The sequence below is a fragment of the Strix aluco genome, chromosome 1 (genome assembly GCF_031877795.1).
Source record: "Strix aluco isolate bStrAlu1 chromosome 1, bStrAlu1.hap1, whole genome shotgun sequence".
In the NCBI taxonomy this organism is placed as follows: domain Eukaryota; kingdom Metazoa; phylum Chordata; class Aves; order Strigiformes; family Strigidae; genus Strix; species Strix aluco.
Window position 1 is genome coordinate 77,808,946 of NC_133931.1, and position 26,403 is coordinate 77,835,348.

The window sequence follows — 26,403 nt, forward strand, 5'->3', positions numbered from 1 at the left end:
AATCCAGTTAAACACTGTTCTCAATTGACTTATTGTGGCACTGCACAGATGTGGACTTACTGGATATCTATTCCATCATGTCTTCCAGTCACCAGCAAGCACTGCCTAGAGCAGAAATCACTAGTTACGGCAGCAATTTCAAGGGCAATCCCTTCCTTTAGTTCAGGGTTATGCTTCTCCCAGATGTGGACCACAGAAGCAGACAAGAATACACCCCAGACAAGCACCCAAATGTCATCAGCAGAGATCTTCACCAGTTGTCTGTGTCTATGTTGCACAACGTGTAGAACAACAAGGGATGCTCATGATCCTCTTTCTCCTCCAGCCCCCAGTATGGTAGCCCTCAGTGAGGTGCACTAGCCTTTACAAACTTATTGGTAACTAGACCAGATCCTTGCCAGTACCTAGGGCATAAACCCTCACCTGGTATCATGGTGCTCAGCCAAGCAAGCCAGGAAAGATGGAAACCCACATAGAGAATTTTTAATTTCAGCCTTTCAGAGGCTCAATATTTGGTGGTTATTTTGGTTTTGGAGTTTTTTTGTGAGGGGGGTGGGGGGGTGGGCGGTGGCAGGCAGGGGGATTGAGCTGTCCTACCCAGACAGGACTTCATTTTTTGCTGTACTATGCATGGGACAGAAGTGCTGGGAGCAGAACACGTGTTTGGTGTTAGAGACACATCCAGGTCAACAGGCATGAAGGCTGACAAGATAGGTAGGAAACCAGGGATCTCTTCAAATGTTGCATGGTATACACACAGTTGGAGCTCTCTAAAAGCACTTAGTTTTGAGGCAACAGGGTTTGACGTGGCTTGCTGATCAGGGATTGCTTTTCAGTGTTGAAGACTTAGTAGAGTAGAGGAAGACTGAGTTTTCCTGGTCAGGATTTGGAGGGAGAGAGACTTTTGTCTTTTGCAGTAGATGAAAATAATAGCAGCATATCAGAGGGAGCAAAGAACAAGAAACTAACAAGAATAAAGCATGTGAAACCTTATTTCACCCAATAGTTGCTAATTCTAGCAACCACCCTGAGGGGTTAAGCTTCAGACACACTTCTGTAGCTCTTGTAACATAAATGTTACAAATATAATGGATTCAGTTTCTTCCTAAATGTCCACATATGTATGATAAATTATAAGCAAAACAGACTTGTAACTTTTAGGTGTTAGGGGTTGCCAAATCCAGCAGCCTGAGAGAGGCAAGGCTCCCACAGCTCCATGCCCACAGGTCAAACTAGTAGTGGGGCTGCCCAGTAGGCACACATACAGACACCCATCTGCAACACGTATATACATATATACATGGCTGGCCACCCAAATCAGCATAGACAGATGCAGCCAGCAGACACGAAAACACAAACAGCACCAGCAGCCTCATCCTGTTCCCCTCTCTGGCTGATCAGGATGAAAGCCTCTTAGTGGGAAATATGTCAGTACAAATGCACAAGGTGGATCCCCCTAGCAGCTGGGCTCAGGCACCTTGTCTGCCCAGTAGCTGCCCCTGGATCCCAATCTCCTCAGTCACTGGCACCTGGACGTACAAGCCCCTAAGGCTGCAGCCCCACTGCAGTCGCTGGTAGAGACCCCCCTTGCTCACAGCCATGCATACACACATGCATGGAGGGACAATATGAATCCACCATTAACTGTGCTTAGACATAGAGGGCATACAGCAAGTGGCCCTGGATCCTCACTCTTGACAAGTAACAGCACTGGGGCATGCAAAACTCTGAGGCCCACAGCTCCACTCCAGCTGCTGGTATATTTAGTCTATTCTCTGCTCAGATTTTCTCTACACACCTTCAATTTAAAAAAACCCCAAACTATTCAATGTTTTATTCATGTAACATTGTTTTGCACATAGTGAATTTATGGATTACCTCATGAACTGATCACAAGAGGGGTTACTGGATATGAGACACTTGAAAATCATTTGTTGTGCTTGGTCATGTGCTAATGCTCCTTCTGTTTCTTTACTAACAAGATCTAACTTTTATAACATTTGTTGCCCTGAATTAATTTCCTTTTAGCAAAATATATTTTGGTGACAAAATGTAATAATATAATGGTGACATAAATACAAAATCTACAACCATTTGCACAAGCAGAATGACTGTCTGATGTTCACACAGGGAATTTAACTTCTCTATCCACTTCCCAGAAGTGAAGTACTCATACGTAAAAATAACTATAATGCAGACTGGCCCATATACATGCAGACTGAGCAGAGGGGCCTTCCAAGCATCAGTAGAAAGCAAAGCAGGTGAGACTGTGGCCAGCTAGGAAAAGCAAGCTTCTGTAAGTCCCTCACATGACTTTGTATTAGTATGTCATTACTATTCTCATTAGTATGACAGTATTAGACCCTGTCTGGAAAATTACTACAGAGAAAAGATTGCTTACTGAAGCAAAGTTTTACTTTGTTGTTTTTTACTTTGTTGTGTTTTTAAAAAAATATTATCAAGACTCTTTAACATAGAATCTTTTCTGTTTGTGCTGGTGAATTTTAGGCAAAGTGCTGTTTACCCAAAGAACAGAAAGGAAAACACTGGTACTGACCAGAAGTAGTATTTGGTCCTACATTTAGTAGTGATTCACAACTTAAATATGTTCTAAAGTACATGAGTGTAGCATGAGATGTAGGGAAAAAATACAAAATACAAAGAACAGCTCTATTGTTTATAGAGATTGCTCTCCATAACACCATATTTTTCAGCCTAGGAAAGTATGCCTCCATGGGCATTTTGAATGGCAGCCTTTGAACGGGCTTTCATTTTAAGTAAATCTGTTTTCTTAAAGGCTCTCCAGCAAGCATTTGGAATGGATATTAGTGAAGTCTCTGGGTAATTTTGGTCTGTGGGAACAAGGTCTCTTACCTCTGTTAACCTTTGTAAAGATTCCTCCAGAGAAACGTACTTCCCCCAACAGCAAGGCCAGCTGTTTGGCAGCAAAGCTGGGCACTCAGCCAGAGCTCTACTTGATCTAGAAAAGGTTTCATCTTTCCTAATGTATACTGTAAATATTTTGTTCTAGCAGATCTGATTTTAAGCTTTCCTGGATGATGCTCCAAGACATCATAGAGCATTTTTTCTTCCTTGTGGGTAACTGCAGCGTAATTTCTGTGAGACCGAAATATTTTGTCCATAATTCTTGCTGGGTTGCATGTGGCCCAAATGAGAGAGTTCAAAACGAATGAGAGAGTTTGAATCAGGCCCAGCAAAGAATTACGCCATGCAGTACAAATGTCAAGAAATTGTTCTTAGCAGCTGTTGAGAAAGCTGAGGCAGAGCTGTCTATCCCAGAAATGGCGCAATCAAGGCCAAACAGCTTCCACCCTGTCTCCTAGCCCTATGCCAGAGCCAGTGCTAGTAACAACGGATTGTTTCTAGGCCAGCACCAGGCAATAGGATCCTTACAGCCAGGCTAAGTAGCCCATTATGCACCATAACCTGTCATCAACAAGAAACATATTAGACTCAGGGCAGGGGAAGGATTTCCCTTGTCACAACGATGCAGAAAGCAGAAAACAACAGGAAGAAATACAGGGCAAAGGGTGAAAGAGGCAGCTTCCACATCCTCAGGACAGCAGTTGTAGATGGATCCTTGTAGTTTTGGCTTTCCACTCCTAAAACATACAGTGCAAGGGAAGACTCTGAAGTGGTCTGCACATCACAGCCAAGAGTCAGCCATAGATTTATGCAATAGCACTCTTGAAGCACCCCACTGGGTAGTATGGGGTATAGACTGGTACTATGTATTGTTCTCATAGGTAAGTTAAGGAAGAGAACTATCAAGAGTGAGTCCCCACTAGAGGCGCAGAGGGACTGCTCAATCTATACAAACTAGGAGCTAGAGGAGGATGACTGCATCACGTAGGAATTGGCTGAGTGCCTGACACAGAATCCCATGAGAACCTGACTGTCAGAAAGGATTGCCTCAGAACAGCATGACCTAGACCATCAAGAAGGGAAGTAATCATCAGAAGCATTTAAAAAAAAATGGCAACAAAGTTGTCAGAGAAGCACTTTTCATCCAGGAAGTGATATGTGGGTGTAGTTGGAAAGGCCAATAGCATGGCTTTATGCTCAGAATCACTTCAGTGGAGTTGTCTGCATGGCCAGTCTGATTGAATTCCTCATGGAAGATGAACTGAGCAAATAAGAGGCAGAGACTGCACAAGAGTTATTCATTCAATGCATTTTGTTCTACAGTTTTCTCCCACCATGCAAGATTCATTGGCAGCACAGATCTTAACTCTCCACACTGGTAGTGACATGGCTTAGCTGGGTTCTGAGAACTTTGCACAATCCTAAAAAGCTTGAGGTTTACATTGTATTAATGTCTGTCACCTTCTGAGTACATGCTCAAGAGATTATTTCCATCCAACAAAAATAAGTCTCATGAACCATGTCTTCCTCATGAGGAACCACCTGGGATAAACTTCATAGATATCACCAGGCGACTCTGAATGAGAAAACAGCTACAGCCTGGTGATGAAAATGATGAAAAGAGGCTCACCAGGTCCCACTAGGCAGCCCTAGAGCCATAAGCACATCTGTCCTGTGAAAATTAACTTGTTTCCAGTGAGAAGGATGTCCATGCATCCTTGCCACCACACCAAAAGAAAAAGACAGCTGAGCAAGCTTTGCGTTTCTGTGAGCAGAATGAGTGCTCCATCTACCTGCTCCATGGCATCAGTCAATACCACACCATGACCTCTGCCAGAGACTCTGCAAGAGTATCCTGTTGTGAGCTTCATCTGGCAGCAACTATGACAAACAAACAGGTTCTAGTTAGAGTTGTAGTACCAGAGGCCAGACTGTTCAAAGGCAGGCTCCTCCAGTTGGAGGTCTCACTCAGCTGGGAAGCACAAGAATCATCAGTGAACTGAGTGGACACCAGGACTCAGCAGAGAGGATCATTGGCCTGTGAGGCCTCCCTGTGGCCTCACTGGGGGAATCTGGAGCTATTTCCAGCCTTCTGGGTTCTTTGAACCAGTGGTGGTTTTGAGGCATGGGAAAAAAATGAAGCTGCCCCTTCATGAAGTTACATGGGTGCTTCACCTTGTCATGTGGCAGCAGGAACGGCAGCCTCTTCCCCACTCCAGCCCATGATCTGCCTGGAAGGGCAACAGCTATTCTCCTGGCTCAACCTAAGCACAGTAACTACAGGCAACCAGAAATCCTGATCTATTTCAACACTGATATTTCACTCCTTCCTCATGCCTTTTCTGATCTCACCACAGTAAATGAATGATGTTTCTTCAGTGTTACCTCATGTGCATAGGGTGCTCATCAGTCCAGGAGCTCAGAAGCATAGACTTACTGTGAAGCCAAAGCTTGCTGAGATTGGGCACCTATATCATGAACAGACTCCTTAACTCAGTTCACATGGCTGTGGAGTGGAGACTGCCGTTGCAGATAACTATGATGTTCACTGCCAATATCCACAGACAGGAGATACAGGCACTGTCATCACAAGGGGGCTTTGGGATACTCAGGCATGTTCTGTTCATCTACAGTCTTCAGGATGACAAATGTTTCACTGCATGTGCATAAGGACCCAAAATGAAATGGTACTGACAAACTCAAGAAATCCTGGAGAAGTCCCAGCTGATCTCTGTCCACAGTCTGTCCATGAACTGGAAAGAACTGATGGTGAGGCTGTTTATCATGTCTCAAAGGAGTCAGAGGAAGTTTTAAGATGCTATATGGCTCCAGCATTGAGCTAGAAGGATTTGGTGCAACAAAGTTGGAGTGCTGGTAGAAAGTCTGGGGGAGAGGTGTCTGAATACTGTTCTGCTGGTCCCTGGCCTTTACTTTAGCTCCTTCAAAGTACAAATGGCTAATGTGTGTGCTGACAGATGATTCAGTGCTCTGCCCATTTTCCTGCCCCCCCTGGCCAACACCCGCATCTGTCCACTCCATCTCCTTTGGTCTCTTTATTCCTAGTCCAGGTCTTTCTCTACATCAGATTAAATGTTCAGCCATGCTCTCTTACTGACTCACACTTTTCCCTTCCTTGTTCCTATCCTCATTCTAAAGGACCTGCTAAACCATATTATACTTTCCTATCACTCCCTATCTAATCTATCCTACAGCTGCTGCACATGAATGTTGCCTAAAAACCCTGCCAAAAATCTTGTTCTCCTTTGATCTTCTGTACTCCTCTCCTCACTTATCCACGGGCCAATGTGAATATGGCTCAGGTCAGCACTTTTATACTGACATCAAGCTGTTTGTCTTCTGGAAATCTCCTTCCCAAGATGTCCAAGTGATTTAGTTGTGGCCCAAGAACAGTTACAAATAATAGCTTTGAAGGTGGAGATGCAGGACATAGACATACTTAAGGAGAGGAAGGTGCGCTGCAACAGTTTCTGTTTAAAGAGCAAATGCATATAGGTATGTACATGTGTTGCCTATAGATGAGGACCAGTGGGCAGGATGAACCAATGAAAAATACTTAGGCAGCTGACCACACATGATAAATTAGCTTCTAGAAATCTGTACGAGATCAAATACGGCTTTGATTTAGATTGGAAGCTAATAAAAGTGAGCTGCATCTTTCACTATGATAGCCTTTGCTGACACCTGACGTATCTTTTTTAAAATTCTATCCACAGTCATTCTGCTATGCATAAACGATGCTTCCAGGTTTAGTATAGAAGCAGCTGGTGCCCTATCTGATGCCACATTAACATGGCAGATAAGGGCTACCGGGCACATCCCCACTAAGCAAATTTTACATCAGCTCTCCCACAGTTTGTCCCATATGTCTTAGCACTTTTTTATCCTGTTTTTTTAACAGCATCTTGCTCTCTTCAGCAGAAAACTTACATTCAGCAGATCTGAGGAAAAGCATTTTTATTGTAATATTGTTCCTTGGAGGAACAATGCATTATTTATCAATTATTTTCCTAGCAGAACATCTAGCCAGATCTATCTTTTCCTTCAATTTTAGAGCACATGCAACCACACTGTGAGCTGGGATCCCTTCTGCTTGCTAGGATTCACACAGCAGATTCTGTATGCCCTCAGCTGCCCTCTACAAAATAGCCTGGAGAATGACAACTTAAAGATGATCCTGGGACCTCCTACTTGCAAACATGAGTAAGAGAGGAATCCTGACTGGTTCATTCCTATGAACTTTCACGAGAGTCTCCTTAATGTCTTCTCTCAACCTGTCATTCAAAGGCAAGTGATCCTTCTTACAAAAGCAGCTCTCTGCAGGGTTCTGCATTAACCAGGACAGGAAAGCAGATTTTGTACAACTCTTCAGATCCCACTTAGATAAATACTTTCAAGAGTTTTATAGACATTTAACATAAACTTCACTTGTTCATGAACTCTCTCATAAATTATTTTCTACACCTAAAATTATTCTTAAAACCCTCTCTGTGCTTGCTATCACAATTTAATTTCCATGTCTAAATAAGCCTTTGAAGAAATAAAGTCTGTAAGATTTCATTGTCTTCAATTAGGTGTTAGTGCTGCCAGCATATTCTCTCTTAAGAAAACTGACAAGTCTTAAAGGCAGAAATTTCTAATCTCTGAGTTAAAAAAAACCCTTCCAAAACCTGTATTCTTCCAAACTTTCTCTAGATGAGGAAGAGAAACAAAATAGAACACAAGAACAATTTAACAATTTTCCTAGACCATCTTTGGTACAGACCAATTGATTATTTGTTTTATGTAAAAAAATTCTGTGTTAAGTATTTAACTGCTGTGTAATAAACCAAGATAAATATTCATAATAAAGCGGCATTTTGAAAGTAATTCCTATCAGAATGCCAAATATATCAATGGAAAAAAACCATAGGTATATCAAGGCAACGTGTTTATCTTGCTCCTGTTGTAATACTGCACATCTATACAAAGTACACAGTGATGAAAGGTCTCCAAGACAGTGTTCCTGCCAGGCGCATTGACACACATCCAGCAGCATGAGGCAAAAATCACACCTGGCTGTCCATGCGACATCTCCACCCCCAAACTACCACCCTGACTGCAAACGCAACTGAATGGCTTGTGAACTGCCACCCACACTTTCTCCATTTACCACCCAGCTATTTTATGTAGGCAGTTAGAAAAGGATTTTCATGTGTATGAACATGCCTGGCGGGAAGCTGCAGCTGTTCAGCTGTTGATTTATCATATGCTCAGCTTCTCTGACACAGGGCTGGCAACCCTTGTAAGCGTGGGGGAAGACAGAGTGGGAAGAGGAGATGGCTGGTGGTTGACAGCTGTTTCAGCCTCTGCACTTTAATTGCCTCTGAATATGCCTCAACACCCTAAATTTGGCTGATGTTCAGCATTCATCAGAAGAGGATGTAGAACCACAAAGAGAGGAAGGGTTGAGCAAAGTGGAAGATTTAAGGAGGAAAAGATAACGCGACTTTAGTCTCTCAGGGTTATTCATGCTAGGCCTTCTTTAATGGGAGACAGAAGCCATTTTGAAGAAGGTAAAAGCCTGTGTTTCCAGAGGACAGATTACAAGAATGGCCCAAATCATCCCTTGTAAGAATCAGAAACTCCTGTTCTGGATTTCTACTTGTCTCCCCATTATGATCAACTCCGTTTGAGAGATGAAAACTGTATCTCTGCTCTCCTGTCCAGGAACATATTTACTGAAAAAAGTGACAAGTGTGCAGTTAAGGAAACTGTCTCCCCTTTACCTCCTCCCCAACACTGTCTCCTGGTGACTAGCACACTCTGAAGGTCACTGTTAGCGATGCACCTCCTTGGTTGGACAGCCTTTCTCTCACACCTCTATCCAGCTCAACACTGTGGTTTGTTCAGTTCTTTCCTCTTCCTGCCTTCAGCAGATACAAGTCTGGTCAGATATACTGCTGAACTCCACTCTCTGTGCCTTCTTCAGCCATCCTATGGGCTGCAAAGGCTACAAAGGGGATCAGAGCTGGTGAGTGTGAAGGTGGTGATGCATCAGAGGCTTGAAGTGAGATTGTGGGTGACCAGAATGAAGGTCACATGGGACAAAATCCTGGAGATGTCCTGGAAAGTGTGAACTGTTGGAGAACCTGTTGGTCACCTCTCAGCTGCTGTGTTGCCCTGGTGGAATCACACCTGTGGCAATTCCGAGCTTCAGAGAACAGAACTAAGGTTGCATCACACAGCTATGCTGTATTTGCATTTCATCATATTAAAGGTATGAGACACTATCTGCTTGTCCTGGTTTGAGCCCAGAGGGCAACTGAGCACCATGCAGATGTTCACGCACCCCCTCCCCTCTCAGGAATGGGAAGGAGAAAATGAAGCAAAAGGCTCCGGAATCGAGACAAGGACAGGGGGGATGACTCACCCATTACTGTCATGGGCAAAACACAAACTCGTTAGTGGAAGAAATAAAAGAACATCACTTTAATTCAAACACTAACAACAACACTTAACAGACAGGGTGGGACAGTGAGAAGCATTACCACATCTTAAAAACACCTTCCCCTCACCCCTGCCTTCTTCCCAGGCTCAGCTCTGCTCCCAGTCTCTCTACCTCCTCCCTCCCAGCGGCACAGGGGCAGGGGATGGGGATTGTGGTCAGTCTGCCGGTTCTTCCTCCTCGGGAGAAGGGGGAGACTCCGTGCATTCTTCCCCTGCTCCAGTGCGGTTCCCCTCTCACGGGATACAGTCCTCCACAAATTTTCTCTGGTGTGAGTTCTTCCCACAGGATGCAGCCGTTCCCACGCTGCTTCAGTGTGGATCCATCGTGCATGTTGCAATCCTCCCAGCACCAAGCTACAACAGAGGGGGCTTCTTCTCTCCTCAGAGTCCCGGCCTCCCGGCTGCTCCAGCGTGGGGTCCTCCACAGGCTGCAGGTGAATCTCTGCTCCTCCAGTGTCCTCCATAGGTGGCAGTGGGGCGGCCCTGCTGTCTCACCACAGGATACAGGGGGGCTCTGCTCTGGTGCACCTCCCCCCCTTCTCCTCCTTCCTTCCACTGACGTCAGTGTTCTCATAGGTGTCCTTCTCGTAACGCCTCCTCACAAGTCTCCCCCAACCCTCTCTCATGTTCCCCTTCTTAAATACATTATTGAAGAGACGCAGCCACTGTCACTCATTGGCCCGGCCTTGGCCAGAGGTGGGTCTCACTTGGGAGCTGGGGGAGCTTTGAGAAGCTTCTCACAGGGGCCACCACTGTAGCCCCCTTCCCTGCTACCAAAACCCCGCCACACACAAACCCAACACAAATCTTCATCCAAGAGGAAGCTGTGCTTTTGTTCTCTGTGACAAGCAGCCAGATTAAAACACTTTATAACAGATTAATTAAATTACCTCAGAAGTAATAAGACTACATTTTTAGTCATTAGTTCTATAACTTCAAAGTTAAATACTACCTTAAAGAAACTGAAGTAACAAAAAAGAGTAGATACAAGGACATTGTGTTACTGGCCTAAAACAGGCAATGCTAGTATGAGGCATTTTCATATGACATTAATAATCTGAATCAAGGACTTGAACTTCCTCATGCAAACAAGGCATTGTATATCCTGAGGTTAGGATCTTTTCATTATCTGTATCCTCACAAGTTCACCAGTGGGAAGGAAGATCTTCGGAAAAGAAAAGTAAATTTTTCTGATGATCAAAACTATATTTGACTTTCAAACTTTCTGAGAGTCTTACCTTCAGTGAGTAGTTTCATTCACTAGAGGGCAACTGAATTAAAACTAACCAGTCTTTTAAAAAAATCAATCCTTGCAAAGGAAATTCTCACTTACTACCTTTAGAGGGAAATTCTCACTTTGAGGAGACAAGGTTAGGAACATGCTTTATTTAGATTTCTTAATGGAGATGCTAGAAACAGAGGAGAGTAAGAGCTGATGTTAGAAGACGATAATTTTTCTTGTCCTTGTGCCACAACAGGGCATTGGGTGTTATTTCTTCATATTATACAAACTTATGAAGGAAACATGTAATGTCTCCTTTTCTGAAGAGATATTTCAGTGACTTGTTGCAAGCTTCAATGAATAGTCATGAGACACGAGTGAACTGGCATATTAACACCATTGCTTACAGATTTCTCAGAGGAGACTTTCTTCTCCTCCATGTTCTTAAAATGTGGACCCCTGAGTATGTTGTGCCCAAAACTTCTGTCCCATGCCCTCTATTACACTTGCATGCTATCTGCTGCCTTGACCCCATAGAAAGAACTGACAAAGCATCATTGTAGCTTCAGAAATTCTGTCTACAGGAACACAGTTTTAAGTCAGTGAGGGGCAATCCCTTCTGAGAAGACTGTAGCTACTTCAGAAACCAGCTTGGCCCCTTCCAAGACAGCACTGGGATTGGAGAGAGTCTCAGGCATACTGTGTCTCTCCTCAATCAAAAGCTGCTTTTGAGTTATTGCCTCTTATAAGGTCTACCAGCTAGACCTCACAATGAAGTTGGAGATAATTTTAGCTAAGTGGGAAACCAGACCCTTTTAAAAGATGGCAGCAGGGCAAGGAAGGAAATAAAGAAAACAGGTCATGAAACTGCAGGGCTTGGAATTGCCTCCATAAGATCAGATCTTGTGTCTTTTTTTTTGTCCTTTTCTTTTTTCCCAAAACACTGATCAGTACTTTCTTATTAAGATCTTTAACTCAGTAGCTTGAAGATGTGATCTCCACCTATTGTGTGAAAGTCAGAACATGGAACTAAAAAGGTTGAGATCCGGGCTCTTCAGCCTCCTCAGCCTTCTCAGTACTTCAAAGTGAATCTACAAAGTAACCATTCTAGCCACCAGCATACCACGCCGGCTAGGCTTGCAGGAATACTGCTGATCCTCACCTCTCCTTGCTGAACCTGGGCCATCATAGAGGCAAGTGTGACATGACAGTCTGATGAAACCATAGTTAATGCCTCAAACATCTGGTAAAGAATTTGGTAAAGAAGACAATCTCTGTGAACATGCTGGGGTTGTGCAGGAAGAGGCGGTGAGAGCAGGGGGTCCCATGGAGGTGGAATCACACTTTTCTGGGGCTGAACTTCCCTATCTTGAGAGACTCTGTAAAGAGCCAATAGAGAAGCTGTTTTCACGACACATGCACTGAAAGGAAAGGTCAGACAACAGTCATACTTGCAGGGAGGGGGGGAGTAACTCCCCAATAACCCCCAAGCCCACCAACCTATTTCTAGAAGAATCTGAAGGTATAAACTACGCATGCACCAAAGCAAAGAGAATTTGAGCACAGACTGCGCATGATGCCTGATTAGCCTAATGAGTCCAAGTCCCTGCCCGAAGGAGGGGCAAGGAATTATAAAAGGACACAAGTCAAAGGCCTGGGTGGTGGTGCCCCTCTGGAACTGGATCCCTAGGCTGGCTGGACCAACGATGGCACCAGGACTGATGAAATCTTTCTTTTTTGTCTTTCTCGCTCTCTTTTTCTCTCTTTCTCTCCTTTCCTCTCCCATTCTCTATCCCTGTATCCCCGTGTATAAAGCAAGGCTCGTCGGGGCATGTTTAACACTTGTCAGGGCATAAGATCTGCTGCTAGTCAGTGTATGTTGTAAGGTTTGCTGTTTGTCAGTGTATGTTCTGAAGATTACCGCTTGCTGTAGAGGTTGCAAGGCTTACTGATGAAGGTCCATACCAATACCTGTTGTGAGCAAATAAAAATTGAGTTTTGTGAATTGAAGAATCTTTGGTGTCATTTCACCTTAATCCTGACCCAGGAATTGGGGAATCTGAGTCATCATCCCAAGAAAACTGGGACATGACAGCAAGAATGCAAAGTATTCAGGACTAAAAGAAGAGACAGTCTAATTCTATGGTTTGTTTCTTATGACATTTATATAAAAAGAACAGAGTGGAGGGACCTGTTTATTTGTCTCCATTTCGGTTCAATTAAAACCAAAACAAAACTATCCAAAATCCTTTGGGAAGATGAACTGTAAAATCAAGGACTGCTAGGTGTAACTCAAGTGGCTGAAATCTGTGGTGGAGATCTGCATACCTTGTTGATCACACAGGTTAGAAGGGTGCTTTGGTTTCATCAGATGGAAATTCTGGTGAACATGCTTTTATATGAGATGAATTTAATGGCTCTTTCATGTGTCTTGGTTTTGGTTAGTTTATTGTGTACTTTTATGTGTAGTTTGGCTGTTATTCCTGAAAACAGATCTGTTTCTTAACAAGAATAAATGAATGACTTGCTCTTTCTAAATGACTTCCAATGATAGACATGAGGCTGTCACCCTCAAATCAGTTTCTCTTGCTCTGAGGTCCAAGGATATAGTTAGAGAATACAGCTGCATCAAATACAACTGCTCTCTGCTAACAAATGACAGTCATCCTCTCTCCACACTCTCCTTAGTGCCAGCTCTGATCACAAAGCTTATTCAAAATGAACTGCTGAAAACGATTACTTTTCTTCCTAGTGCAATTTTCTGCTGAATTAACAAGTTAAATCGGCTCATTGATCAATATCAGGGCTTGTGGAAGGGAGCAGGGAAAGGGAGTAGCGGGATTATGGAGAGTGGGGCCTCTCCTCCTCTTCTGTGGCAGTCAATTGTTAGATCACCTAAGATGTACCGCACAACTGTATTGGAGGGCTGCCATAACTGGGATGCCCCGTTAGTATTTGCCATTATGCACGTACAACCCTTCTCTCTGTTGTTCTGCAGTCAGGTAAGGGCTGTATCCAACTGGCTGGTGATTCTTGGACCACTGGAGACTCTGGGGGTACCCCGGGGAGAGGACACTTGATCCATACACATGCTGAAGTTGCTCAGGGAAAAGGCTAAATCACTGGATTAGAAAGAGAACAGTTAGGAACATCATTCTGGAAGGCTAGCTGTTAAAACCGATCTCTAGGCCACAGAACAAACAAGAGTCTATTTGCATTTAATCCTACTCCAACAGCCATATGCATTTTACTGAGTGATCACTGCGCATGAAACCTGTCCATTACAGAAACATCCCCTGGAACAGGCACTGACCCCCCGAGATTCAAGCCCAGTAAAAACCTAAGTATCCAGTGGAAATGTAGTACTTCACAGTGCTTTTTCCGGTGCTAGAAAGCCAAGCAGGAAAGCCTCCTCTTAGGTTATGAACTGTGTGCTTCTGTCCGTCGGCTCCTAGGCCTGTCCTTTCCTCCAGGGGCTCAGCACGGCCCTGCTCAGCCCCGCACCCCCAGCCCCTCTGCAAGCGGGCCTGCCTGTCCTCGCTCCTCAGTCACTCCTCAAAATTCACCCTTTTATTCCTGCGGGAACAGGGCTACACCCCTCCAAAGCCCCGGCACGGAGAAGACAAGCCGGCGCTCGTGGAGAACCCCCGCCGGGCCGCCTGGAGGGCCGCGGCCCCGCACAGGCGGGCGGCGGGACCGAGCTCGGCGACAGCCCCGCCCGCGCCTCTCCCCGCCCGGACTCAGCGCAGCCCCGCCGCCCGGGCCGACCCGCGCATGCGCGGCGGGCACCGCCCCGCCCCCGGCGCGAAAGCTTCCGAGCCTTTCCGACGTGCCCCGGACGCGCACGCGCACAAGGGCGAGGGCGCCGGCGCGGCTCCCCCCTTCCCGGCGTCCTTCTCCCCCCCCCCTTCCCGCCGGGCTCGGCGGGCCGGGCCCCTCCCCGCGAGGCGGCCAGCGCGCATGTGCGGTTGCCAGGGCGGCCGTCTCCAGTGAAGGTTTAAAATCTGCGGGGCATGCGCAGTGCCGGTTCTGGCCCTGCCGAGGGGGACGCCACATTGGAACGGCGCGGGGAGCGCTCCGGGCAGCGCCGGGCCGGGTACAGTTTGCGCCGCCTCCGCTCCTCCCGAGCCGCGCTCGCCTCGCCCGGCTCTGCCCCCCTCCGCCCCCGGCCGCCCTCCCTCCTCCCCGCGACACATGCCGCGGCTCCCGGCCTGTGTCTAGCGCCGCTGCCGGGCCCGGCGCGCTGAGGCGAGGGAGTGCGCGGCGAGCGGGCGGCGGCGCGGCGCTCTGGCCGGGCCGTGAGGGTCGGAGCCGGGCGGGCGTGGATGGATCCCCGCGTGGCCTGGATCCAGCCCGAGCAGAAAGGCCCCGCGAATGCGCTGTGGATGCAGATCTGGGAGACCTCGCAGGGCGTGGGGGGCCGGGGCGGCGCCAGCTTCCCGCACTACCTCTGCCTTAACTCCCCGGCGCTGGACTCCGCCGCCGCCGCCTCCCCGCCCCGCGGCCACGGCTGCGTGCGGCTCGGGGCGCCCGGCGGCGGCGCCTGCTGCTCCTCGTCCTCGCCGCCTTCGCCTTCGCCTTCCCCTCCGGCCCTGCTGACCGGACTGGTTCCCGCCGCCGCCGCCGGCCCCGCGGCAGTGAACGGCGGCGGCGAGGGAGCGCGGCGGCTGCAGAAGTCGCCCTCCGTGTCTTCCTCGTCCTCCTGCTCGTCGGTGGAGTCCGGCACCGAGAGCCCCGGCTTCTCCTCCTCGGGATCGTGCAGCGGCGGCGGAGGCGGCGGCTCCTCCTCTTCCTCCTGCGGCCCCCGGGCGGCGGCGGTGGCTCCTCCCGGGCTGCTGGGCAGCGGGGCCGGACCCGGGGAGTTTTTTAACTTCCACGAGAACAAAGTGAACGGTGTGAACGGGCACCACCAGCCCCCGCACCTGGCGCGCAGCCCCCACCCGCCGCCGCCGGCGTCTCCCCAGCAGCACCAGTACCACCCGGGCCGTAGGAAACGAGAGAATAAAGCCAGCACCTATGGGATGAATTACCTGCTCTCCGGCAGCCGGGGCGTCGCCATCAACAACTCCCCCCACCAGCAGCGGCAGCCGCCTCAGCCAGCACTGCAGAGCCCCGGCACACCCTGGAAGACCAGGAAATACAGCCCGGGCGTGCAGGGGTGAGCAGCCGGGGCCCCTGGGGCTGTTGCAGCCCCAGAGGAAAGGGGGACCTCGGCAGCCTCTCCTGCGGCCCCTCCGGGCACGGGGGCGGGTGGGTCGGGGATCACGCAAACTCCTTTGGAGCCGGCTGCGGCAGCGAGATTGATGAGAGGGGATGTCCGGGCACCAAACCCTGTTCTTTCGGAAATCACCTTGGTCTGTGCCAGCTGGGTGGCTTCTGGCCGAAGCAGTGATGCAGGCAGGGCCTGGGAACCCATGGATACACCGGGTTAGGCCTTGCCTTGTACTAGATGAGAGGTGAAGTTGTCAGGCCGCTATCAAACGGCACCTACAATAATTGAAGCAGAGATGGGTGAGGATGCTTGCCAGAGCTCCTAGGGGTCGATTCTGATTGTAAGGAGAAAGTGGAAGGCTTCAGTTCAGAGGAGCTCAATGAAAACCCTTGCACTAATTTTTAAAGGCCTCTGCTTAGGCTGTAGTAGACTGGTTACTTCGAGGAGTGTTCAGAACATCAGTTGAAAGGGAAGTGCCCAATTCTGGCTGAAATAAACGTGAAAGTCAATGTGGTCTTAGAACATTTTTGAGGGAAATGTTCTAGCTCTAGAATAGGTTGAGCCAGCTGATACCTGAACAGAAGTCTTGGCTTTCTAAAGACAATACATTTATGAAGCTTATCCTATTCTGTGGCCATAGCTTTCCTGTATAAATGGATAGTAAGGCTGGGTGTTCAGTTTGGCCCAATAGGCATGTAGAAGGGACTAAACTTGAACAAAGCAACTCTGGGGTGCTCCATGAGATTTTTGGTATTTCAGCTGTCGGATCTCACTCAGTCAAGGGGAGGTGTTGCTTTCTAATGTTAAGGTTATTTTATTAATGGAAAAAATGCTAGCTGCATTGATTGACATAGCAGATTTCTGACGTAATTTCAAAAATAGTTTCTTGGAACTCCTAAAATCCAAGACCCTTGGATGCCCATGGAGTAAAGGCACTGCATATTTGTAGAGGAAAATAGATGAAAGATAATGGGGAACACTTTCAGAGCTGGAGAAATTTAAGTGAGAGATTTAATGACAGTGTCATCCTTTTCTCTTTTGGGTGGTACTGTCAGGCACTGAGTACATAAAAGCTATCCAGAAGTATTGAAAGATGTTTTTAAAGTTCTGTTTTTGCAAACCATAGCCTCTGCTGGGGAGGACAATACTTGTAATTACTGCTTTTTGATTCCAAACCAATGCTGAAAATGAAAATTTCTTACAGGAAGCTAAGATTTGAATGTTTAAGAGGTGTCATATGCTAGGAACTTTTGGGTCCTGTACTAATAAGATATATGTTAAAAATTCCAATGGTATCTTTAAATAGGATGAATTTCTTTGTTATATTTCCATAGACATGCAGTAGAACACTAAGTTAACAATTTATCTGTGTAAGACAAGTCAGTGTCACCAGGCAGGCAGATGAGGGAGTTGCCAGAGGTCACCCTGCAGGTCTGTGGCAAACTTGGGAATTGAATCCAGGCACTGCAGGTTCTGTCCTCTAGTTGTTAGGCAGCACCACCTATGCCAATCACATATCTTTCATCGTCTGCCCTTTTGTTTTCTGTTGGCTTTCCTTTATGCCACTTTTCAAGTGTAAGTTTATAGAGAATCCATACACAAGAAAATTCTTTAGCCAAGTTTCAGTTGTACTATTCAGTTCCATAAACAGGTTGTTCTTTTGCTGGTGTGTTAATGACAAGTTCTTGGTTAAGTATCTTTGAAAGTGGAAGCTGTGTTTCCTGCTCTTCTGTCAAGGATCTGTATTACTACATTGAGACCTGATGCTGGGAGTGGAACACCAGTAACTAGAGTGTGTGTGATCCCATAGTTCCAGCTTTCCTTAGAGTAGCAGGGAAGCAGTGCTGAAGGAGAGCATGGAAACTGAAACCATAGACTTACATAGGAGAAGCAGTTTCTGCCTTAAACTTTGAGTTCTGTTACCCAAGGTGAATCTTGGACAGGTGTGTCTTCTAAAACAATTTTCTCTTTGGTGTTAGATATTTTTTTTGTAAAGAAGTACTTACATGGTTGAAATAACAAAAATGTTGTCACTGACGGAGTGGCTTTAGGTGTCTGTCTTCTGCAGTAATTCCTGACTACTGGTGAGTTTAACTTAGTTTTCCTGAAGCTAGGCTGGTGTATTATTTTGGCTGTTCAAATACAAATGCACTGAAAAGACCAGGGTGGGAACAGATCCCTGCAGAAGTTTCTTCTGGATCCTTTATGTTTCTGGATTGTTGCCTCGTGTTACTTCGAAGTGTCAGCCTGGTCCTGAAGCATCACTTCTGTAAATGTGATGGTCTATTGGCAGAGCATCTTCAGTGGTGTCAAACTGGTGTATACAACTGTCAAAAAAAGTGATCCTTACAATCTTCACTTGCAGTGTGCTTTGGACATAGGTTGTAGGAAGGAGGACTTGATCATAAATGCTCTTATGCTCATATTATGCATAAATCTTTAGCACTTACTCTGCCATGAATGTTCTCTGCAGAACATTTTTCTACAGCATGCTGAAATTTCCAGGTGATATACAGTAGCTCACAGTGTTATTGTATTCTCTTTTGATAACAGACTAAGGAGGGTAATCTGTTTGCCCTCTCCCAGGCTGCTGTAGTACTTTTGATGAAATGCCTGCATGCTTTGAAACAGTGCTGTGCTCTCTGCTTTCTCATTCAGAGCTGGAGATGGTCTGTAGCAGTTTTTTTCCAATGGATCATATTCAGTGGCTTTGTGATGGTAGGTGTGGTGATGTTTAGGAATGCTTTATTTTGTAAAGGCTGTGTTTTGCTCTGTTTTATGTACAGCATTCCTTTTTTTGCAGGGGACTCAGACCTACTGTTTTTACCACCTTCTGACAGCAGCATGCCAATCTTTGTGTTGTAAAGGAAATTCCCTCTTGTCATAAAACACAAGTGTGAATAGGTATGCTTGATTAGTTTTCATCCTAGAGCTATGCTTTAGGATGCCCTAGCTTGATCTGTGTCATCTTTTTCCAGATTTTTGGAAGGTAAGGAGTGAGGGGAATGAAGCCATATTTATTTTCAGTGCTTCGACAGAATGATTAATATAGGAACAGTGTAAATTCTTAAATGCCTGGGTTTAGGTTAGGAATACAGATGACAAAATGGTTGGTTTCAGATGCGATGCAGATAAGTGTTCTTTAATATTATGAGGTTAGCTCAAACTGTTGTGACTGATATTTAGAACTACACGTGGTTTCTTGCTACTGTAAAGTATCCTCTGGAGTGGTTTTAAACTACATCTAGCATCTTAGGGTCTGCTTTCTTTGTATATCAAAGCAATACCTTGTGTATTGTTTCTTTAAAGTCAGTATTTTATATGTATCTGACTAAGCATTCAGAGAGCTTAAAATTGCTGGAATTTTCTTTAAAAATGTGGAATCAACCTATTTAAATTTTTTACTAAGGACTTTACTGCTAGGTTTGTGTTGCTTGGGTACACAACTAATAGGGCACTTTCTCTTAAGATGTAGTTAATAGGTTATGAATAGTGTAAAATAATATCTAATTTAATTATTCTGCTTCTTAATATGAATTTAACAAAGTAAAGAATTAAGGCATTTTCAACAATATGAGCCAGTTCTGCTTAGTACTTTCAACTAAGTATTCAGATTAATTGTAGATGTTGAATGAGGTTAGTGCTGAAATACCTGACATATCTGCTTGGTACATTAGTGATGTGCAGAAACAATAGAACTGGCTTGTTGAAGATTAGTGTGGATACCAAACTGTTATGATACATTGGAATGGTGCTGTGCCTGGACTAATTAGTATCGCATAGCATCTGATGACTTACTGCATTAATTTTTCCCCCTCCGCACCTGTTGTCTTTAACCATCTCTTGATAATGACACAAAAGTTCTGTGTAGAGCACAGGAGTGCAAACACGTCCACGTTTGGTTAGGGTGAAGGAGGATACAGGCCAGCATGGTCTGGCGACCATAGCAGATACCTGAGGAGAGTTCTCTGAAGCAAGGTAAGGTTATGACCATGCTTCCCCAGGAGACTTGCTTCAGTGTTCCTGAGTTTGCAGCTGAAGGATACTGTGTAACAAAAGCGATGTTCAGAGATTCATTTGGGTAGCTACTCAGATGTGGCAGTGTTACTATATACTAAGTATGTATTAGGTTTTATTTCTTCACCTGTATGCCAGAGTGTTTCTAATATCAGTCTTATTGGATTTTTTGCTTTTATGATATTTTGCTGAACTTTGGTGACCAAGATAAATTTGATTACTCTGCATTAGTAAAAATGCATTGCGTCCAGGACCTTCCATAGCTCTAGTTCCATATTTGTCAACTGTTACTTCTTATTGTGCTGGTATCAGAGCTGGACAATGCAAATTAATGTGTTAGGGGTGCCACGTTGTCAGGCCCTTTTACAAATTTTATTTTTTTGCATTTTGGCTGAGCTGAAAAAATGCAGACTTTGGAAACTCTGTGAAGCCTTTACTGTCTGCACTGGGGTGTCCAGCAGTTGTAAGGGCTTTAAGGGATTCCCGGTGGAGGTATTCCCTGTACTTAGCAGTGCTGTCTTGCTCTAATACCTTCTAATAAAGAATCAACACAGTGGGCTATGCTTCATCCACACTACTGTTAAATCATTAGTGTCTGTTATCTGCAGTGGTGGGTGGATACCTGTAGTGAAGGTCTTAATGTAAGAGGCAGGCAGTGCTGGCAATGTACACTTGATTCTTGTTTCATCTGGCTTTAGGATCAGGGCAGATACAGACAGTGTATACTGTAGTATGCAAGAAGGAGGGTGGGAGTAGTTGCCTGTTAGTCACAGTAAATTTCCAGAGAGACTTGAGAGCATTGGGATGTGGCTGAATGGATTGTTTTCATGCCTAAAGGTTGGTACACAGCAGAGTTCAAGGGTAGCTGCTGGATGAATTGTCAAAAGAACAAAATATGTCTTTTTTTTGCAGTTGACTAGAGTAGGTAAAGCTCAAAGTTTCTTGCAAAGTTGATGCCTAGCATACAGTTAGAAACTGCTTTTTGTAATGGAGTGAAAGGAATATTTTGGCAGCAGTACATTTGAGAGAGATTTGAGCTACAGTAGTAAAACATGAGAAGGCTTTGCATGACAGGTGCTCACATCTGTGTGTAAAGGAGAATGGGACATGTTTGGAGCAGTTTAATCCTGGCATCAGCTTCATGATGCTTTTCACAGTTGTTAGGCTTTGGCAGTAGAGATAATTGGCCCTAAGAACATAAACAGCTGTACGGGGTGAGACCATTAGAGGCCAATGCCAAATGTTGGGAGAAGAATATATCAACATGAGCCTGTGGTGATATTTCCTGGAATAATCTCTCAGATTTAAATGATCTATGGTTCTCAGACTACCTGGGCTACAGGCAATGCATTGTTAAGTTTATTGTGGATTGTATGCATGAATTTGTCTTGTCTCATCCTGTGCTGGTATGAGCTTCTGGGATCAGCAGTGTCCTGTGGCAAGGTGTTCCTCAGTTAAGCTATGCATTATGTAAAGATCCAGTTTTTTTGTCCTGAGGCTGTCACTAGGATTGTAGTTGCTGCCAGCCACAGGACTATGCATTAATGAGGCAGTCCATGAGTGCTCTTTGCAGCTGTCTTGAAAGAGAGAAGGGAAAAATTGAATCACCTGACAGTTGCCCTTTTTCTAGTCTATTTAATCATTCCTTTTGTTGAAGCTGTTACCTGCCTCTAGATGTTTATCACCTCTGTATGCTTTACAGTTCTGTTGTATCTTTGGGACTTGGACAAACCAGACCTGTGCGTGATACTGTCACAGTATTCCTACATCTTGGGCTATCTTGTTCTATCTTGTACTTTGTTTCCTGATTACTAACATGGGACTTGCCTGTTCTTTGTGGCTACTGAGTATTGGACAGACTTTTTAACAGAATTCTTATTTCAAGATCTTGATTTTCAGTGTTTAGAGCCAGTGCAGAGCCCCTCATTGCATCTTTGTAAAGATAGAATTTTCTCATAGGCCTCTGTGCTTATATTTATCCTGTCTCAAATTTTGCCTGTTACTTCATTGTGCAGTCTGTATTTTAATGTCCATCTGCAGTCCTTGAGCTGGCTTATTCTAGATAACCTTGCAGCCTCAGACTTTTCTACTTTACTATTTGTCCCCTTGTCAGATCACTTATGAGGATATTGACTAGCATAGGGCATTTCCAGGCTTCATTAGTGACCTTCCTTTAATATGGAAACTAAGAGTTCCAACTGCTTGTTTTCTGTTTAAAACAGTTCTTTATCTACATGATGGTCTAACTTCTCATCCAATGTCGGCTTAGTTTCTTTGTAAGTCTTCGTAAGGACATGTGGCTTGGAAATCCAGGTAGATAACAGGATTTCCTTTGTGGTTCGCTGATTCTTGTAAATAATTCCTAATGGTTTTCGTTAAGACAGTACTTCCATTTACAAAAGCAATGTTGACATCTTGATGTAGTCATAACTATTCATGTGTTGCATTGATTTTATTTTTTGACTAGTTTGACTAATATGAATGTCAAAACTAACGCTTTTAAATTAAAAGAAAGATTGTTGCTTAATGTTCTTCTGATACAAATGCAGTATCAAGTGGGTGTTGCTTTTGGTGAATACCAAATTATCAGGAGTGGATTTTTGCTGTAAAGTACCTTCTAAAAAGTTGATTTGAGATGAGTTCTCCCTGTATAGTTAGGTATCAGGGAAACCTCTGAGGGATAAAAAAAAAGGGGGGGGGAAAAACCAAACCACCCTAGCTTCTGTACTTGTTATGCATTGTGATCACTTAACTTTCTCTGTTCTGATCATTTAATTCACTTAACAGAAGCAGATTTTTTGGCTCCTGAGCTAGTTTATCCTTTCTCAAGCATAGATTTGCATCCTGTTAAGTTGTTCCTCATAATCCTTTTTGATATCCTTAATCTTCCAATCCTCTTTTCCTGCTTTATATATGACTTCAGGGTTTCTGAAGACATCTTCTGATGGAGTCCTGTGACAAGGTAGTAGAAGCTCTTTTTTTTTACTAAAATCTGATTAGTGATGCGTGCTTTCTCTAAACAACCAGTGTGGTATCTTTAATAGTCTCTGATACACCTTATTCTTTTGGTTCAGCTTCTTAAATTAAGAAGCTTCCTCTTTTATATGGTGAACTGCAGCAGTACTTAAAATCCAGAATAGGCTTTTCTAGCTTTTTGTTGCCGTGCAGAGATACTGACTTTGCATGTGCAGGGTTTGCTGCTACTGGCGCTTTGATGGATGCGTTTTGAATTAGACTCTGCTGCTTGAGATTGTCAAGAGTTGCTTCTCCTCTTAACATTTCAGTAGCTAACCTGGTGTAATGCCATACCTGATCTATGTGGGTATAATCGGTTTCTAATCACTGATGTGTTTCTGCTGTTGCAACCTTTCTGACTTGTCTGGGATGTTAATCGCGTGCTATCTTTGGGCATTTGGAAAAGAATAGTATTAAGACAGGAATTTCAGTGTTTAGCGGTTCTATTTATTGGCATAGCGAGCTTGCTGATTCAGTTCCAAGGTTTAACATATGGTATGCTCCTTCACTGATGCAACAAAATAATTATGTGACGTTTTCTTGGTGTTGTGGTGAAGTCCAAGCAGCCTAAGTCAGAAGTAATGTACAGCTGTTCAGAAGCTTATGTAGGGGATCTATTTTGCCATGCATTAACTTGGAGATATATATCAGTTTCTTTTCTAGGTTTTTATAATGCAGCTTTTTCAAAGTACATCCAGCCATTAATAAGGTAATTGGTTGAGTTTTATTGGATTGACATACTTTGCAAAAATACATAGTTTTTGATTCTTCCAAAATGCAAACAAATTCTGTTACTTAAGTCTGGAAATTTGCAGTGTAAATCAGTCCAGCAAGCTTAGTTTCTTGAGTGTGTGAACTGTCAAAGTGCTCTTAAGAGGTAAAATTAAATTGGCAAGAAACTCAATCTAAAATTAGGACTGGCTCTGACTTGCAAGAGTGTGTTGCAAAGAGAAAGCATAGAGAGGAAATAAGAACAATATGATCTCTTGTGGAAAAGGTACAATATATTTTATAAACTGCTCTTTGTTCTGTGGACGAGAACAAAAGTACTTCTTCCATTCTCTCCTTAGTAGCTAACTTGCAAAGTAAGCTTGATTCTTATTTGAGCTTAGTATTTAGGGTAGCTACCTGTAAAACATTTCACAGGTCTGATTCATAACTTCTATATAGTTGAGATTTTTTTTTTCATTCTGCCAGTCTGAGTTTGCTGCCTTCCATACAATCGCAGTGACAAAGATAATTGCCATCTGAATTACGTAGTAATATGAGACTGATTTGGTGCAGCAGTACAGTCTGTGAACATAGCACTGTTTTCACAGTTTGTCATCTGTAAGCCTAGAACACTGGATAGGGCATACTATTACCTAAGTGTTACTGTTAGTGAGGAGAACTGGTATAAAAAAAGGTAAAGACACCTACCTGATGGGTGTTGTGAGGTGGTAAGAGAAGTATTGTAAGTTCATCTCCTTTGGTCATAGTTCTGTTTTACTGCTTTTGCAGATGTCTTAATCTTAGATTGTATTGGAAAAAGTGTATCTCAGAATATACTATTGCTTACTCATATTTTCTCCTTTATTTCACTAAACCGTGTTGCTGAGTTTTAGACTGTAACACTGATTTCAACTGTTGAATGCATTTGATCATTGTAGTGTAAGATTTCACCTGCATTTCCATCATAATGCAATTATGCTTTGCAGTAGTTGCAGGTGGAGGTATAGTTCAGCAGATTTCTGAAATGTGCACAGTGGCTGCTGGGCCTTTCACCATTTAATTTTGAGACAGCAAAGTCCTCAGACATGTTTCGGAGTTCATGCTTCATTGAAAGAACGTATCCTATTATTTGAACCTTTATTTCAACAAAGCTTCTGTTGAAATGCTGCCTGTGCCTCCCCATTTCTTTACCTCCCTTTCCTACTCACTCCTAGTGGTACACCCACATGCTTTAACTGTGGCATTTTATTCTTTCCTTTTATAAGGATTCTTGGCTCGAGTGTTAGACTTTTCAGATAGAAAAATATTCTTTACTTACTGGATTGAGTGTGTTTTTAAAAAGAATCAGTTGTTCCATGTAAATGATGCAGTCATGTTTCTATCTGTTCCTTTAGAACAAATGAATGTGCTTAGTAGTGTAGACATGAAAAGAAACAGGATGCTTACTTGAGGGAACAAAGTCTCTGTAGCTTTTCATTCACCTTCTAGTTTGTTGACACTGTTGGAGAATTTCATTTCACTGCACTGAAGTTAACCCTTGAAGTAACAAGTCAGTGTTATATATAATGATAGTTGTGGATACAGTAAATGATGAGTGAAGTAAATGATGTCCTTTTTAACATCCCGACTTTAAGGGAAAACATTTCAAAAGCCTGAGAATGTCTCTTGAATATTATTTTAACTTGGAGACTAGAGTGTGTCTGCCTTTCCTAAAACAGTAAAAGGGGTAAATCTTTGGTAAACAAAAGGTGTCAATTCTATTGCATAGTTCAGCCTGTAAGCAGCAGATGTTTACTGTGCTTGGCAGTAACAGCATTAGTGAATGGTAGGTTCCTCCAGGCTGTTAAAATTAGCAAGCTGAATAGTGTAGCAAGTACAAGTCACCACTTTTCTGCATCCCTGTGTTCTAATCTTTTCCACCTTGCAGTAAGAGTACAGTTAGATCTCACCAACAAGTTTTGTTCCCGGTGTTTCTATAAATATAGTGAAACTGCCTTGTGAAAAAGTCGATTACAATGACTGTCTTTGCTAGGAAAGTAGTAAAATAGGTGTCTTTAAATGTAATAGAAAGTAGCTAGGTGCTGGGGTGCTGTTGGAGCCCAAATTGTCTCAGAAGCCAGGAGACAGAAAATTGATTCGTGCTATCTGTTGAAGGAAGTTCTATTAAAAAAAAAAAGCTAAGATGTTACCTGTATCTGCATATACATCATGCACTGCAAGTTGAAATCTGTTCCTAATAGTTAAGATACTGTCACAGTCCTGATTTGATAAGTAACAAGTGTTTATGAAGATCATAGAGGCTACATGGGCAAATTACTTAACTGAAAACTATCCCTGTATTGGCTAGGTGAGTAATATCTTGTTGTGATCTGGCTTTTCAGACACCAAATTATTCCTTCATCTAGTAGAGAAGTTACTCTGAAGTTAGTCCTGAGCAGCATATAGCATCTTGTTTTATGTATATCAGAGCTGCTTTTTTGTGACTGTTCTAATAACTTTGTCTGAGCAAAGATGTTTAGAAAAATGTAAACTACAGTAACATTAAATTTTAAAAAAGTATCTCAGTTTTGACAAACTTCATCAGGAGGAAGCCAAAAGGGTAAAGTGGTTGAAAATGCTCTATTAAGATGGTTGTGTTGTCGTGCTGACTGTGAAGATAGCATTGATTCTTATCCAGAAAGACATAGACCAGGAAGATGATGTTCTCTGAGAAGCAGAAGCTGTTGAATTAAGGAAAACCAGAAGGAGCAAACAAAATAGAAGTCTGTTAAGACAGAGGGCTTGAGAAATGGTTTGCCATGTACATTAAAACCTGAAAACCTTGCACATCGAA

The 26,403-nt window shown here is 44.0% G+C and overlaps 1 protein-coding gene across 4 annotated transcripts in view; it reads left to right on the top strand.

Moving 5' to 3' along the window:
* The first annotated feature begins 13,275 nt into the window (after positions 1-13,275).
* Positions 13,276-26,403, top strand: part of TENT4A (terminal nucleotidyltransferase 4A) — a 62,873-nt gene continuing 49,745 nt past the window's right edge. For all 4 annotated transcript variants that reach the window (XM_074825591.1, XM_074825610.1, XM_074825600.1 and 1 more), the window contains exon 1: positions 13,276-15,773. In XM_074825591.1, coding sequence (XP_074681692.1) covers positions 14,941-15,773 — 833 coding nt within the window. In that variant the 5' untranslated portion in view covers positions 13,276-14,940. The remainder of the gene's footprint in view (positions 15,774-26,403) is intronic.